The sequence below is a fragment of the Colossoma macropomum genome, unplaced genomic scaffold, assembly GCF_904425465.1.
Source record: "Colossoma macropomum unplaced genomic scaffold, Colossoma_macropomum, whole genome shotgun sequence".
Lineage (NCBI taxonomy): Eukaryota > Metazoa > Chordata > Actinopteri > Characiformes > Serrasalmidae > Colossoma > Colossoma macropomum.
Window position 1 is genome coordinate 22806346 of NW_023494789.1, and position 13202 is coordinate 22819547.

A 13202-nucleotide genomic window follows, 5' to 3' on the forward strand; every position below is an offset into this window, starting at 1 on the left:
AGATCAATGAAATAAAATAAATTAAATGTAAAAATTAAATTACCGTCTAACTCTAGGAATTATCACAGTAATAGTTCCTATGTTGTTACTGTGTGGTGGAGATTGACGTACCATGCTTGCTGAGGCTGGTCTCCATGTGAGGTGTGGAGGTGGTAAGGGAGTCCATGCTGCTAGCGTGAGTCCACTGTGACAGACGGGACTGAGGCTGCGGCGGAGTGTCCTTCAGCGCCAGACCACCAACATCCATACAGCCCACTCCCACGTTACCATTCAAACCAGCTGAGAGAGAGAGAGAGATACAGAGGATGTCAGTGAGTCTGGAATCAAGCATTGCCCAGATACAAAAATGATTAGTGCAAGACTAATCCATGTTCAATAAAGCGGGCCTTAATAATAAAAATAATAACTATTATTATTATTATAAATATTATTACTTATAAACCACTTTTCATACACAAAGCAGCTTTGAGAAATAAAAGCAGAAACATGAACAAAAAATAAATTGAAGTAAAACGAATTACAATAGTATTTTATATAAGAGATCAATTAAAAAGTCTTTGACAATGGTTCTATATAGAACCATGAACACTCAAGGAACCATTTGCATGCTTAGATGGTTCTTTGCATGGCGAAATGGTTCTTAAGTTGATGGAGAATGTATTGTTTCTAAAAACTTCTCTATATAACACCTGCTATTGTTACGATGTCAAGCTCGTATACAATAGAAAAACCCTTTTTGGTGGTACACAGAACCCTTTTCAAAAATTCTTTGAAAGAGAAAGGTTCTCTGAAGAACCATTTCACCATGCAAGAAACCATTTAAGCATGCAAATGTTTCTATGAAGAACCACTGTTCTTACTAAAGAACCCTTGAAGAACCATCTTTAAGAGTGTATAAGGTTATGCGTCTTACACAGAGGGTACGGGTTGAAGGAGCTGGGAGAACTCTGTGGCTCTTTGGTCTGCAGGTCGGAGATGGACAGGCCTGGAGCCTGAGGGTTTCCTGGGAAGACATCCAGGTTTGGTTTGGCGAGGCCAGGGTGCAGGCCGCCATGGGACGGGGCGGGGGGCGCCTGCTGCTGCTGCTTCATCAGCAGGGCCTGCGCCAGCTGCCTCTGGTGCTGCTGGATCTGCTGCTGCATGTTATTGATTGTGCGTGCAACCTGAGAGGGAGAGAGAGGTATTGGTGTTAATATTACGATGATAATTATTAAACTGCTTTAAAAATATTACTACCAGTAATATTTTCACAAACTAAAGTGATGCAACTAGTAGCCAGTAATTTACTGTAATTTTACTCAGTGTAGACACTGAGGCTTGTACGGCTTTAATCTCCTTGTCTAAAATAAAATGCTGAAGCTCCAGTGAGAGATGTAATCAGTAAAGCAGAGCTGGAGCTGAACCAACACAAGAGGAAGAAATTAAACCCAAAAAGAAAGAAAGTTTTTTTTATGAATATATTTGACTAAAAGTAAACGTATAATTTTAAGATATAAATCCTTTAACACTTTACTTCAGTAACTTTAACTAGTTCCTGCTCATCACTGCTGCTGTTACTCCTCCTCAGTATGTTCAGATATAGTGCTGTGTTTTGGTAACATTGCATGTGATACAGTTCTGCCAGTTAAGCTGTGTTAAATTGAATTGAATTGAGCTGAGCTAGAAAGACACTCCAGAGCAGCGAAGAAATTCAGAACAGAGAAAATCAGATTTAGAGTGTTTCTCACTTGCTGCTCCTGTTGTCTGATGGGACCAGACACATTTCGCTGAGCCTGCATCATCTGCTGCTGAATCTGCAAACGCTGGTACGCCTGAGAGAGAGAGAGAGAGTGTGAGAGAGAGAGAGAGAGAGAGAAAGAGAGAGAGAGCAAGAAAGTGAGAAAGAGAAGAAAGAAGAGGAAATGACAGATTGAGGGTAAGACAAAGAATGAGAGGTGGAATGCAGTCTCTTTCATAGCCTCACTACAGTAAGTTAACAAACACCAGTTTTCATAAAAACCTGAGGTACAGAAGCAACAGGACTACAGCCTTGATCCCTCTATTCCTCCTGCAATTCATCCCTCTATTCCCCCCTCCTTTGATCTTGCCATTTCTCCCTCCATTCCTTCTACCATTCCCCTCTCCATTCCTCCCACCATTCATCACACCAGCCCTCCTCCATTCCTCCCTCCTGTCCTCCCGCCATTCCTCCCGCCATTCCTTCCTCTCTTACCATCTGTAGCTGTTGGAGCTGGTACAGCAGGGTCATTTGTTGAGGATTTATTGGTGAGGTTAAAAGTGCAGGGTTCAGACCAATGTTTTTTGCTGCAAACTGCAAGAGCTGTGCTTGAACCTAAAAAAAGAAAAAGCAAATTTGTTCAAAAAAAAATTCTCAAAATGCAACACATGTTCTGTGTGAAGTCCCATGGAAAAATGTGTGTTTGGGGTAAATTGTTGGTACAGTATGTACTAGGAAAAATGTTGAGATAAAATGTCAGGGTACAGTATATACACACACACGCACACATTTTCTAAACCACTTATCTATCTGGGTCGCCAAGGGTACAGTACATCTAGAATAAAATGTTGGGGATCAAAACTGGCCAAAAGTATGTGGGGGTAGAATATCAGTATATAGGATATCTGGGGAAAAATGTTTGGGTACATTACGTTTGCAATTAAATATTTGGGTAAAATGCTGGGGCTTGTTTAGGTTTGGAGTAAAATGGTGGGGGAACCTATTGGGGTATAGTATGTTTGGGGTAAACTGTTGGAGGTACAATATAGTGTAAAATATTGGGGTAAAAATGTTGGAGGTGCCGAAAGTTTGGGGTAAAAAGTTGGGGAACAGTATGTTTGGAGTAAAATATTGGGGTAGAATATTCCTGGGTACAATACGGGGTAAAGGATGTTTGGGGTCAAATATTGGGGTAGAGCATGTTTGGGGTAAAGTATTGGGGTACAGTACGTTTGGGGTAAAACACTGGGGTAGAGTGTGTTTGGGTACAATATGGGGTAGAATATGTTTGGGGTAAAATACTGGGGTAGAGTATGTTTGGAATAAAATATTAGGGTACAGTACGTTTGGGGTAAAATACAGGGGTAGGGTATGTTTAGGGTAAAATATTGGGGTAGAGTATGTTTGGAGTAAAATATTGGGGTAGAGTATGTTTGGAGTAAAATATTGGGGTAGAGTATGTTTGGGTTAAAATATTGGGGTAGAGTATGTTTGGGGTAAAATATTGGGGTAGAGTATGTTTGGAGTAAAATATTGGGGTAGAGTATGTTTGGAGTAAAATATTGCGGTAGAGTATGTTTGGAGTAAAATATTGGGGACAGAATGCTTGCGATAAAATATCGGGGTACAGAATGTTTGGGGTAGGGAGTAAGTACACACCTGAGGGGAGAGAAACTGAGGCACTTGAGCGCGTAGATTAGGCTGGGCGGAGCTAAGAGGCGGCACTGACGGCTGAGGGGGCGGAGCCTGCTGCTGCAGAGCCCGAGCTTGTGCTGCTCCGTTACTGCCAAACATTCCATTCATCTGAAAGAGAAAAATACACAATTACTAAATACAGCAAAATGCAATTTACAGCCTAAAGTTAAAATGTTTTTAAACTGCAATATTGTTATTTAGTCTCTACTATGAAACTGATATGCAAGTTCCACAGTTATGAGAGTGAAAAACCAGCTGAAGAGATCAGATATATGTAACCGACTTCATGCTGCTCAGAAAGAATTCACATGATTATTCAAACAAAAGTTCCATTTCAATACGAGCTTCATTTTTTATGAGAAAAATATTTCAGTAGCTGAATGGAAAATATGCTCATTTAAGGTCATCACTCTACATTTTTTATGTTTCAGGAGCTAATATTGAATTTAAAAAGGCAAAAATAGACACACAAAAGGCCACTGTCACTGTGCAGGAACGCCAGCTCATTCCAGATACTGTTTCAATAACTCCTGTTGGAGTGGCACTCAGTGCGGAGAGGAAAGACGACCCAGTGAAGAGAACAGAATAACATCGCTCAACACTTATTAATGGACCACTCCAGACATGAGAGGAAATACTAGCGACACAGCTGGCAACACAGTGAGGGAGGGAATTCATACCGACCGAAGTTTCTGTATAATACTGACAAATTTATTCTTTAACTTAACAGCCTGAACAACCTTAAACTGCAGGCTTATCATTCATTTATTAACCGTAAGACTTATTATCCAGTAACTACTATGAATCATTTAGTATCTACTATGAACTTTTCAGCATCTACTATGAACTATTCAGTATCTACAATGAATTATTCAGTAACTACTATGAATTATTCAGTAGCTACTATGAATTATTCAGTACATACTCTGAATTATTTAGCATCTACTATGAATTATTCATTATCTACTATGAATTACTCAGTATCTTCTATGAGCTATTCCACACCTACAATGAACTATTCAGTATCTATGAAGAACCATTCAGTACATACTATGAATTATTCAGTATCTACTGTGAATTACTCAGTATCTACTATGAACTATTCAGTATCTACAATGAATTATTCAGTATCTACTATGAATAACTCAGTAACTACTGTATATTATGTATTGACTATGAATTATTCAGCATCTACTATGAATTATTCAGTATCCATTATGAAGTATTCAGTAACTACTACATATTATTACGTAACTACCATGAATTATTCAGTACGTACTCTTATTCAGTATCTAATATGACATTCACTATTACGAATTACTTAAATACCATAATTTATCCAGTAACTACTATAAAACTTATTTGGAAGTTTTGTTATTCTAAGAGTGAGGACTTGAAGTGTGGACCCACATACAGATTATTACAGTTAAAATAAATACTCTTGGGAGCTTTTTGTATGGTTTGTTTATTATGCTGTGTTTGGGCCACTCACCTGTCTGTTGTTCAAGTTTTGCATGGCCAGTCCTGGGGAGACCCCGCCCAGTCCGTGGCTGGGAAGGCTGCTATTGGTCAGCGGGAGCTTGAGTCCGGGAGAAGGCAGAAACGGTGAGGATGGTGTGTCGTCCGACAACCCGCCGTCCTTATAAACATAATAAACCACCTTTTGGTTTTTGACACTGTATGACTATAGCCATTTTATTTACTATCCAAAACCACCAGTGAACCTACATGTGTCTTCTGAGGTTTATATGGAATGTTGATGATGGGAAAATAGTGATAAATCTGAAATAACTATTTTGCCTCACAACACCCTGCATGTGTCCCTCCACCATGAATGGAGTTTAAGGCCAAAATCTTCTCAAAACTATCGTAGACATCAGTCAGTGTATTCGTAAACATTATATGTAATAACTTTCTGTGAGGGAGCTTTTAGAGGTGGACGTCTGGTTCCTATCACCCCTACTGTGAACAATTCTGACTCGGTAAGTTTCTCTAGAACAGAGCATTTCACATCAAACCACTCTGAATGACTCTGTTTACATCTTAACCAGTTAATGATGCAGGAATTTTGAGCAAATGCGTTAATGCTAAAGAGATCGTTCCAGTACCTTGTCCAGGAAGGGGGCTCGGTCCAGTGAGGAGTCTTTGGACAGGCTCGGAGGACGGCACACCAGGGGCTTGTTCATGCCGCTGCTGTAATCGGCCATTCCCATCCCCCGCTTGTCCCCTTCGCTTTTCTTCTCCAGCAGAGCGCCTGGAGACGGAGGGCAAAAATCAGCCACTGCGGATCTAAGAATGCATGCGTGTACATAAAGGAGAATGACTCACTCATAGCCTGGTCCAGATTCATGTTGTTGCTTCTCAGTGCCTCCTCTGCAGGGTCCCTCTGAAACACACAAGAAACACACACACACACACACATTAGTATCCAACCACACATACATATTATCATCCAGCACTGTTATTCAGCTTGGCCTCCTGCACCGCAGAGCTGCAGATTACAGGAATTTTGTGCTCGGTATGAGAGAGACGTAAACAGCGTTGTTTATCGCTCAGATATAAATAGCTTACAGGGAAGCCCATGTCTGTGAGCTGTTTGATAAGTCGATTCATGATCCAGACTTCATCCTGTTTGGTGGACACTTTCGCCTGGAACAGATGAACAGACAAAAGAAAACCAGCATAAGCAATGAGACTGCAAAATGAAATCACATAAAATTCACTTAAATGTTCAAAACACTATCACTGTAAACATCATTTTTAACTGACAGCTTATTATTCAGTTAATAATCCTTAGACTTATTAGTATTATTCAGTAAATACTCTTTAGTACCGCCAATGGTTCTACACAGAGCCATGAACACTCGAAGAACCATGTGCATGCTTAAAAATTGTTCTTTGCATGGTGAAATGGTTCTTTAGATGGATGGAGAATGTGTTGTTTTTTTGAAAAGGGTTCTATATAGCACCAGAAAGGCTGCTTCTATTGTTACGATGCCAAGCTGGTTACAAGAGAAGAACCCTTTTTGGTGCTATATAAAACTCTTTTCAAAAAGGTTCTACACAGAACCATCTACAGCACATTCTCCATCAATCTGAAGAACACTTTCATGATGCAAGGAAACCTTTATTCATGCAAAAGGTTCTTTTGGGTGTTCACAGTTCTATCCAGAACCATTTTCTTTACTAAAGAACCCCTCAAGAATCATCCTTTTTAAGTGTGTAACAATAGAAGAACCCATTTTGGTGCTACATAGAACCCTTTTCAAAAAGGTTCTATATACAATTAATATCAATTTGAAGAACCATTTCACCATGCAAAGAACCATTTAAGCATGCAGATGGTTCTTTAAGGAACCACTGAAGAACCATCTTTTTAAGAGTGTACACTACTAACTGCTTATTTAGTATCTACAATGAATTAAACATCTATTTTGAATTGTTTAGTATCTGCTATAAAACTACCTGTAGTTATGAGAGGGGGCAAACAAAATGTGGACCCTTAATCAGATCTGTAGTGTTTAAGGGGTTAATTAACCTAATTTGACATTAAAAAACTCATCGTGTCACACGACAGGACGTAATCAATGGCTACAGATGGCCTCTGGTACCTTCTGTAGACCCTTCTTGGACTGGTTCCAGGAACTACAGGAAGAGCTGCTGTCCTGGGAGGTGGGACTGGTCCACATGTCGCCGTCCTCAGCGTCCCATTGGCTGCTGCTCATGCCCATTTCCTCCCCTCCTGACCCCCAGCTGTCTTGCATAGATTTGGGGGCTGGAAAAGAAAAGCATTGATTTTTAAAATGATTTTACAGAGTGCACGAGAACATAATGCAGAGGCACTGTCCAACCACCAGGTGTCATTATGGTTCAACCCTTCAAATATATGGAGGGAGTTTGGAAAAATACCCAGAAACAGTCAGGAAAATATCGCTCTAATAACAAAATATTGCACTTTTCAGTTTTCTCTTTTTCAAAATAACAATATTCCTTCTACATATTCCTCTATAAAGTTGCCAATTCAAAGATTACAACAGCAACTATATGACCAAATACTAAAAAAGAAAATAGACATCAACAAGAAAACCTTTCTGTTTTAAGTTCCATTAACAGAGATTAATGTAAAAGGTGCTGCTATGGAAACATCACCCAGTCTCACCTGGTTTGCAGGGCCCTGAGCCGGAGGGTGCACTGGCCCTGCCGAAGTGTCCGGCAGACTCGTGGCAGCTCTCTCCCCAGCCTCCGGATCCTCTGGGCGGTTTCCCCCAGGCAGCGGTGCCATTATCCACCGTGGTGCTGGAGGAGGGAGGCTCCCCCCAGGATGAAGACTCTGACTTGGTCTGCACATTGGGCAGCTCGCCCCAGCCTGCAAACAGAGGAACTTGTTTAAAATCTTGTTAAAAATACTACAAAAAAGGAGAAATCTGCAGGATTTATGTCCCAAAATTATAAAAAGGAAGCGTCGTAATAGTCATTGCTAATTTCCATATCATTCTAACAGTAATACACTGTATGCAATAGTTATTACATTATATTATACTATATGTTCCCCCAGACGCTGCACATATGTACATATTCACATTTTCAACTGTTTAGCTCTTTTCAAACTGGCTCTTAAGTTTCTGCTCTTGTTCTTTGTTCTGTTTATTCTATTTTCATTTCATTTTTCTCTTAGTCACTATGTTATTATCTCGAGAAGATCTGATGTCACAAACGAGACAGATTCTGCATGTGTTTCATACTTGGCGAAATAAAGTGTCAAAGTCTCCTGACTGTGAGTTTGCCCAGTTACCCTTCCTTTCTGTTAAATAATGGAAATATATCCTAAAAATTGTGGATTGGATTTCCTCATCTTTTCTACTTTTCAATGTTTTATGCAAAGTCAGCATACCAAAGATGATTACTTGGCACTGTTAGATTATAATTTTTAAAAAAGTGCCATGCCTCATTTCCATAAGGGACCCAAGCCAAGCACTCCTTATATTCTGCAGATGAGTTTTCAGGTCAGCTATGCAATTTCAGACAGTGTTTTGCTTTCCAATTCACACAGCGCCACTAGAATGCATCAAAGTGTTACTTTTTCTTGTACTGCAATGTAGATTCAATGACATCTGGCTGGAACTGGAGCGATGACAGGTTTGAATAACAGCAGGTTTACGTGTAACGTCAATGCAAGTGGGTCAGCAGGGCTCGATTTACACAACACTTATGTGTCTTTTCCAGTATAAGTCACATTAGGTTTGACCTCTGCACTTTAAATGACAAGCCAGGCTCAGCATCTCTGGCCCACTCTAAATAAATGTAAATAACTGCGAAAAGACCACAGGTTTCTCTCTTCCCTGCTATCTGACAACGTGACAAATGGATCCGGAGAGGGGGAGTAAAAGAGTATCTGAGAAATGTCGGCGAGCACAGAGCTTGTTCTCAGCAGGACAGAAAAATTCAGACAGCAAACGTCTCTGTCTGCCATTGTGCCTGAGCGCTGCCAAGAACAGAAATAGAAAAGCTTTCATGGGGCCGACAGCAGGGCCTGAGGGCCCGACTCTGTCAAGCCAAGCACAAGGCGGCCATGTCTTTTTAACTGCAGGCCGCAGGCCAGCTGGCAGCAGATCGCATGCCTTCACTCTGCTAGTGATCCCTCACAGTGACAACCAGCAGATGGCGCTTTTTTACTCCAATATGTAAGCCTGCCCGCTCCCTCGTAATTCGCCCTGTTTATTAATGAGGAGTTCAATATTTAGGGAGGTTTTTCAAGATCCGTCCTCTCAACGGACCAACTTCATTATTAACGAAAGTGGATTCTCAACTAAATTTACAGACTTTATTACGTATGCCTGATGGCTCAAGTGTTTGCAAGCCATGTTGCTGCTCTTGGATCACAATACCACAGGAGAACTCTCTTCCAGACTCCCAGTGTATATATTAGCAGAGGGCAGTAAACCCTCAGGTATGTGTTTTGTCATAACTGTTATCCCGCTATGCCGCAAATAAGCACTTGTCAAATGGTACAGCAGTTACATTCAGCTGCCTGTACAGGAGCCAGAATGTAAATGCTGCTCCGTTTAAAGCGGAAAACAGAAAATTTGAACAAAAAGAATAAGAAGCCAACTTAGATATCAGTAGGTATCCAGATGTTAAGCATTTGGTGGAGCTGTTGTTAGAGAGCAATAGTACAGGTTTATCTACATACTGTTCAATTTTGCTTTTACTGTTTTAGTAAAAATATTTCAGATTTACTTGTTAAAATGTGACATCACAGAAAATTAAGCCACTACAAAAACAGATTCACAGTAAACATGGCTTTCCTCTCTAAATTTTAGAGCACAATTTCTAAATGTACCACTTTGAAAGCATATTAAATGTGCTATAACTTTTGAACAGGCCACATTTTACATTTTAGTTGTTTGTTTCCCCAATATATTAAAACCAGCAAACAACTAGTAAGTGTGCATTAAAATGTGTCAAGTGTTTTCTCTGTAGAGGATGTGTTGATTTATTTACACTTAGAAAATCATGCTAAATCATGTAATTTGACTTTTGCATATAGGGATGTACAATGTATGTACAACCCTGTATCTCCATTTTTGTCCGTTACATGGTAACAAAATTTCATGAGGAACAGACCAATAGAAATGCTCCAAAATGCCTTTGAAAACGTTCCATTCAAAGTTAAAACTGTTTTTTCTTTCTCCAAAGTTACCTCTTTGGAGATACAAGGTTTTTCCCCTGACAGATTTATGTATGCATATGTGTATGCATTAATTGTTGTCCATACTGCCCACTACAAGTATACCATGAGATAATATTTAAGGAAAGATGGTCTTAATGTTAACTACAATGTACATCACACAGGGGAGAGAACAAATGTACTACACAGCCTGACATGAGTTGTACAACTGATGTGCAAAGTTATAAAAAGTCTTACAATATTATAAAATAAAAAATGAGCAAAGGAACAAAAACTCACTTCTCTTACCTGGGTTCACCATGGGCAGCCTGTTGTGTGGAGGTCCCGGTTGGTTTGGTGAACCATTGTTGTTGCCATTGGAGTGGTTCTGAGCTGGACCCTGGTTGTGGTGAGGGTGGTGATTGTTGTTACTAGGCCCTGTATGGTTGTTGTTGCTGCTGCCATTGTTGCTGTTGCCTGGATGGGAAGCAGGATTATTCCTGTCCCACATGTTGACGCATGTTCTGTACGCATTGGGATCTCCCCAGGTGGAGGTTCCATCATCAATCTCCATTTTGCGGCGGATCGAAGAAGGGGAAGGCTCTTCCCAGCCTGTAGCCTCCTCTCCTGCATCCTGCCTTCCTGCAGAGCCCCAGCCAGAGCCGCCCTGCTTCACAGAGTTTGGGCCGCCCCAGGAACCCATGCTTCCAGTGCTGCCACTAGAGGATTCTTGAGGTTTGCCACCCCAACCCTGCACATGACCATTTGGGCGTTGGGAGTCTCCCCAGCCTCCAGCTGATGCTGGAGCTGCTTTGCTCCATCCCTTCTGAGGCTCCTTCCAGTTCCCTCCATCTCCATCCCAAGAGGAGCTACCAGAGCCATTGTTTCTCCTCTCTGAAGGCTCTCCCCACTCTCCACCGTTTCCACTTCCACTACTTCCCCAGCCTGAAGAAGCACTGGGACCATCTCCCCAACCTTGTGATTTGGCTTGTGCAGGACCATCTTCCCAGCTGGGGGACTTTTCTTCTGAGCCCCATGATTGGCCACTAGAGCCATTGGTGCTGGGGCCATCTGGCATTGGCTCACCCCAACTACCAACTGATCCATTGGGCACCTTCTTATTAGCAGGTGGGTCCCCCCATCCAGTACTGGGCTGACTGGTGGGAGGGACTGACCCTCCCCAGCCTGGGGTTGACATACCTCGAGAAGGTTCCGGGGCATTCTTGCTCCCAGAGTCCATCCTAGGTGGTGCATTTAGGTTAGGATTGACACATCCTGGAGGAGGAGGTGCAGATCCAGTTGAAGGTGCTTTAGAGGAAGAACTCCAGGCTTCAGTGCCACCATCATCCTTGATGTCAGAATTTTCTTCCATTTCCCACACCGTGTGCTGGCAAACTGGGGTTTGTCCCCAGCCAGAGTTGCAGAGCACACGAGGGTCTAGGTCCTGTCTCGGCAGAAGTGGAAACTCCACACTAGAGGACCTTTCTCTTCTTTGCGAGTGTCCCTCGCTGCTGTCTCTGCTACCTTCACTGGCTGGAGCATCAGTGCCCCAGGAACTCATTGGCTCCTGAGAAGGTCCATTGTTGGCATCCCACCCTGTACCTTCAGTGCTTGACTGCTTGTTCCATTCACCCCAGCCTGAACTTCCTCCTCCACGACCCCAGGAGGAGACACCACCAGAATCCCAGGCTGAGTCTTTTGATTCTCCACCCTTGGCATCTCCGTTGCCCCAAAGAGCAGTTCCGTCTCCAGTGGCTTGATCAGTGGGAGACTGACTTAGGGTTCCTCTCCAGCTGTTCACAGGGCTCATTGGCTCTGCTTTAGTGTTTGGTCCATCAGTTTTAAGGTTAGGAGTCTCCAAAATGTTTGTTGGAGACTGGTGCTGGTCTGGGGTGTCTGGGTTCCCCCAAGCACAGTCTCCTACAAGGTTTCCATTGGCACATCCAACATTGCCATTTCCATTGGTGCCATGAACTGGCGCAACACCTCCTGGGCCACACATGGTGGACGGGATTGAACTTGAGCCACCCATACCACTCGGCCCTGACCCCACTCCTGGGGCTTCATGTCCAAGTACGGGCCATGCAGCAGGGTTAGCATTGGGGTTCAAATTTAGATTAGAAGAACCCCAACTGGACTGGCTCCTGCTGCCTAGGGACAAATCAGTCTTACCCTCAGAGCCCCATCCTCTGTTGGGTCCACCCTGACTGGAGACCATACTTGAGGGGTGATTAATACTGGCTTTGCTAATGGGGTAGTGACTGTGTTGGCTAGCTCCTGTAGCCATACTCATGCTACTACTGACAACCTCTGACGAGTCAGCATCCAAGGTACATTCTAACGACTGCTGGTTGTTGCTTTGTTGAATAGAAGGCCAAGCTTCAGTGTCTTTTTCGTCAATAATCACTCGATCCCAACAGGTGCTGCTGCTGCTGTTGGTGGTTGGGACACCCCAGTGGGAATTCTCATGCTGGGCTCCCTGACCACTCTGATGAGGCAGCACTGCAAAGACAAAAAGAAGCAACAACATGATTAGCATAACCATGTGGGCATTCGAGGTATGCACAAAAATATGTAGAAAGAAAAAACACTTCCAGAAATCTGACTGGCAATAATCTACGACTCCCCTCCCACAGTGAGTATTTTTCATACATGCATAGTTTTTAGTTTTCCAGAATATTGCAATGCTCAGTAGAGCACGGCACTAGTCATATTAGTTAAAACATGTATTCCACATCTTCTGGAAGCAGAAATGTGTGAAAAAGAAGCACCATCAGTCTCCCTTTCCATATCGCCTCTTGCTGCAATGCTGAAGAGAAGCTGAGGTGGAACGGGGTTCATTTATTGGAATGAAACCAAGACTAGCCCCTCATCCATCATTTCCCACGCCCCGCCAGGTCCCCACAAAACTACGACTGCATCACTACCGGGGATCACCAGGGGCTGCTGTGTGGCTCATAAACATGCACACCTCCCCCTCTTTCAGCCAAGCACATGAATGCAAAGCAGAGAGCGCTTTACCTTCTCCCCAGCTATAATCAATCAAGAGGCAGCAGGTAATCGATGGCGTGTAAATGATGGTGAACAGAGGGTAGAGGACATTGATCTTGCAATGCAAATGCA

General features: G+C 42.5%; 1 protein-coding gene across 4 annotated transcripts in view; it reads right to left on the reverse strand.

Moving 5' to 3' along the window:
• tnrc6c2 (trinucleotide repeat containing adaptor 6C2) overlaps positions 1 to 13202 on the reverse strand; it is a 65294-nt gene that overhangs the window by 10324 nt on the left and 41768 nt on the right. For 3 of the 4 annotated variants that reach the window (XM_036570578.1, XM_036570580.1, XM_036570581.1), the window contains 12 exons: positions 10380 to 12581; positions 7572 to 7778; positions 7024 to 7187; positions 5984 to 6061; positions 5741 to 5798; positions 5521 to 5666; positions 4905 to 5051; positions 3377 to 3520; positions 2213 to 2332; positions 1728 to 1811; positions 914 to 1163; positions 112 to 279 (listed from right to left, as the gene is read on the reverse strand). In XM_036570578.1, the coding sequence (XP_036426471.1) occupies positions 112 to 279; positions 914 to 1163; positions 1728 to 1811; positions 2213 to 2332; positions 3377 to 3520; positions 4905 to 5051; positions 5521 to 5666; positions 5741 to 5798; positions 5984 to 6061; positions 7024 to 7187; positions 7572 to 7778; positions 10380 to 12581 (3768 nt within the window). The remainder of the gene's footprint in view (positions 1 to 111; positions 280 to 913; positions 1164 to 1727; positions 1812 to 2212; positions 2333 to 3376; positions 3521 to 4904; positions 5052 to 5520; positions 5667 to 5740; positions 5799 to 5983; positions 6062 to 7023; positions 7188 to 7571; positions 7779 to 10379; positions 12582 to 13202) is intronic. The other variant, XM_036570579.1, reaches the window with a different exon arrangement.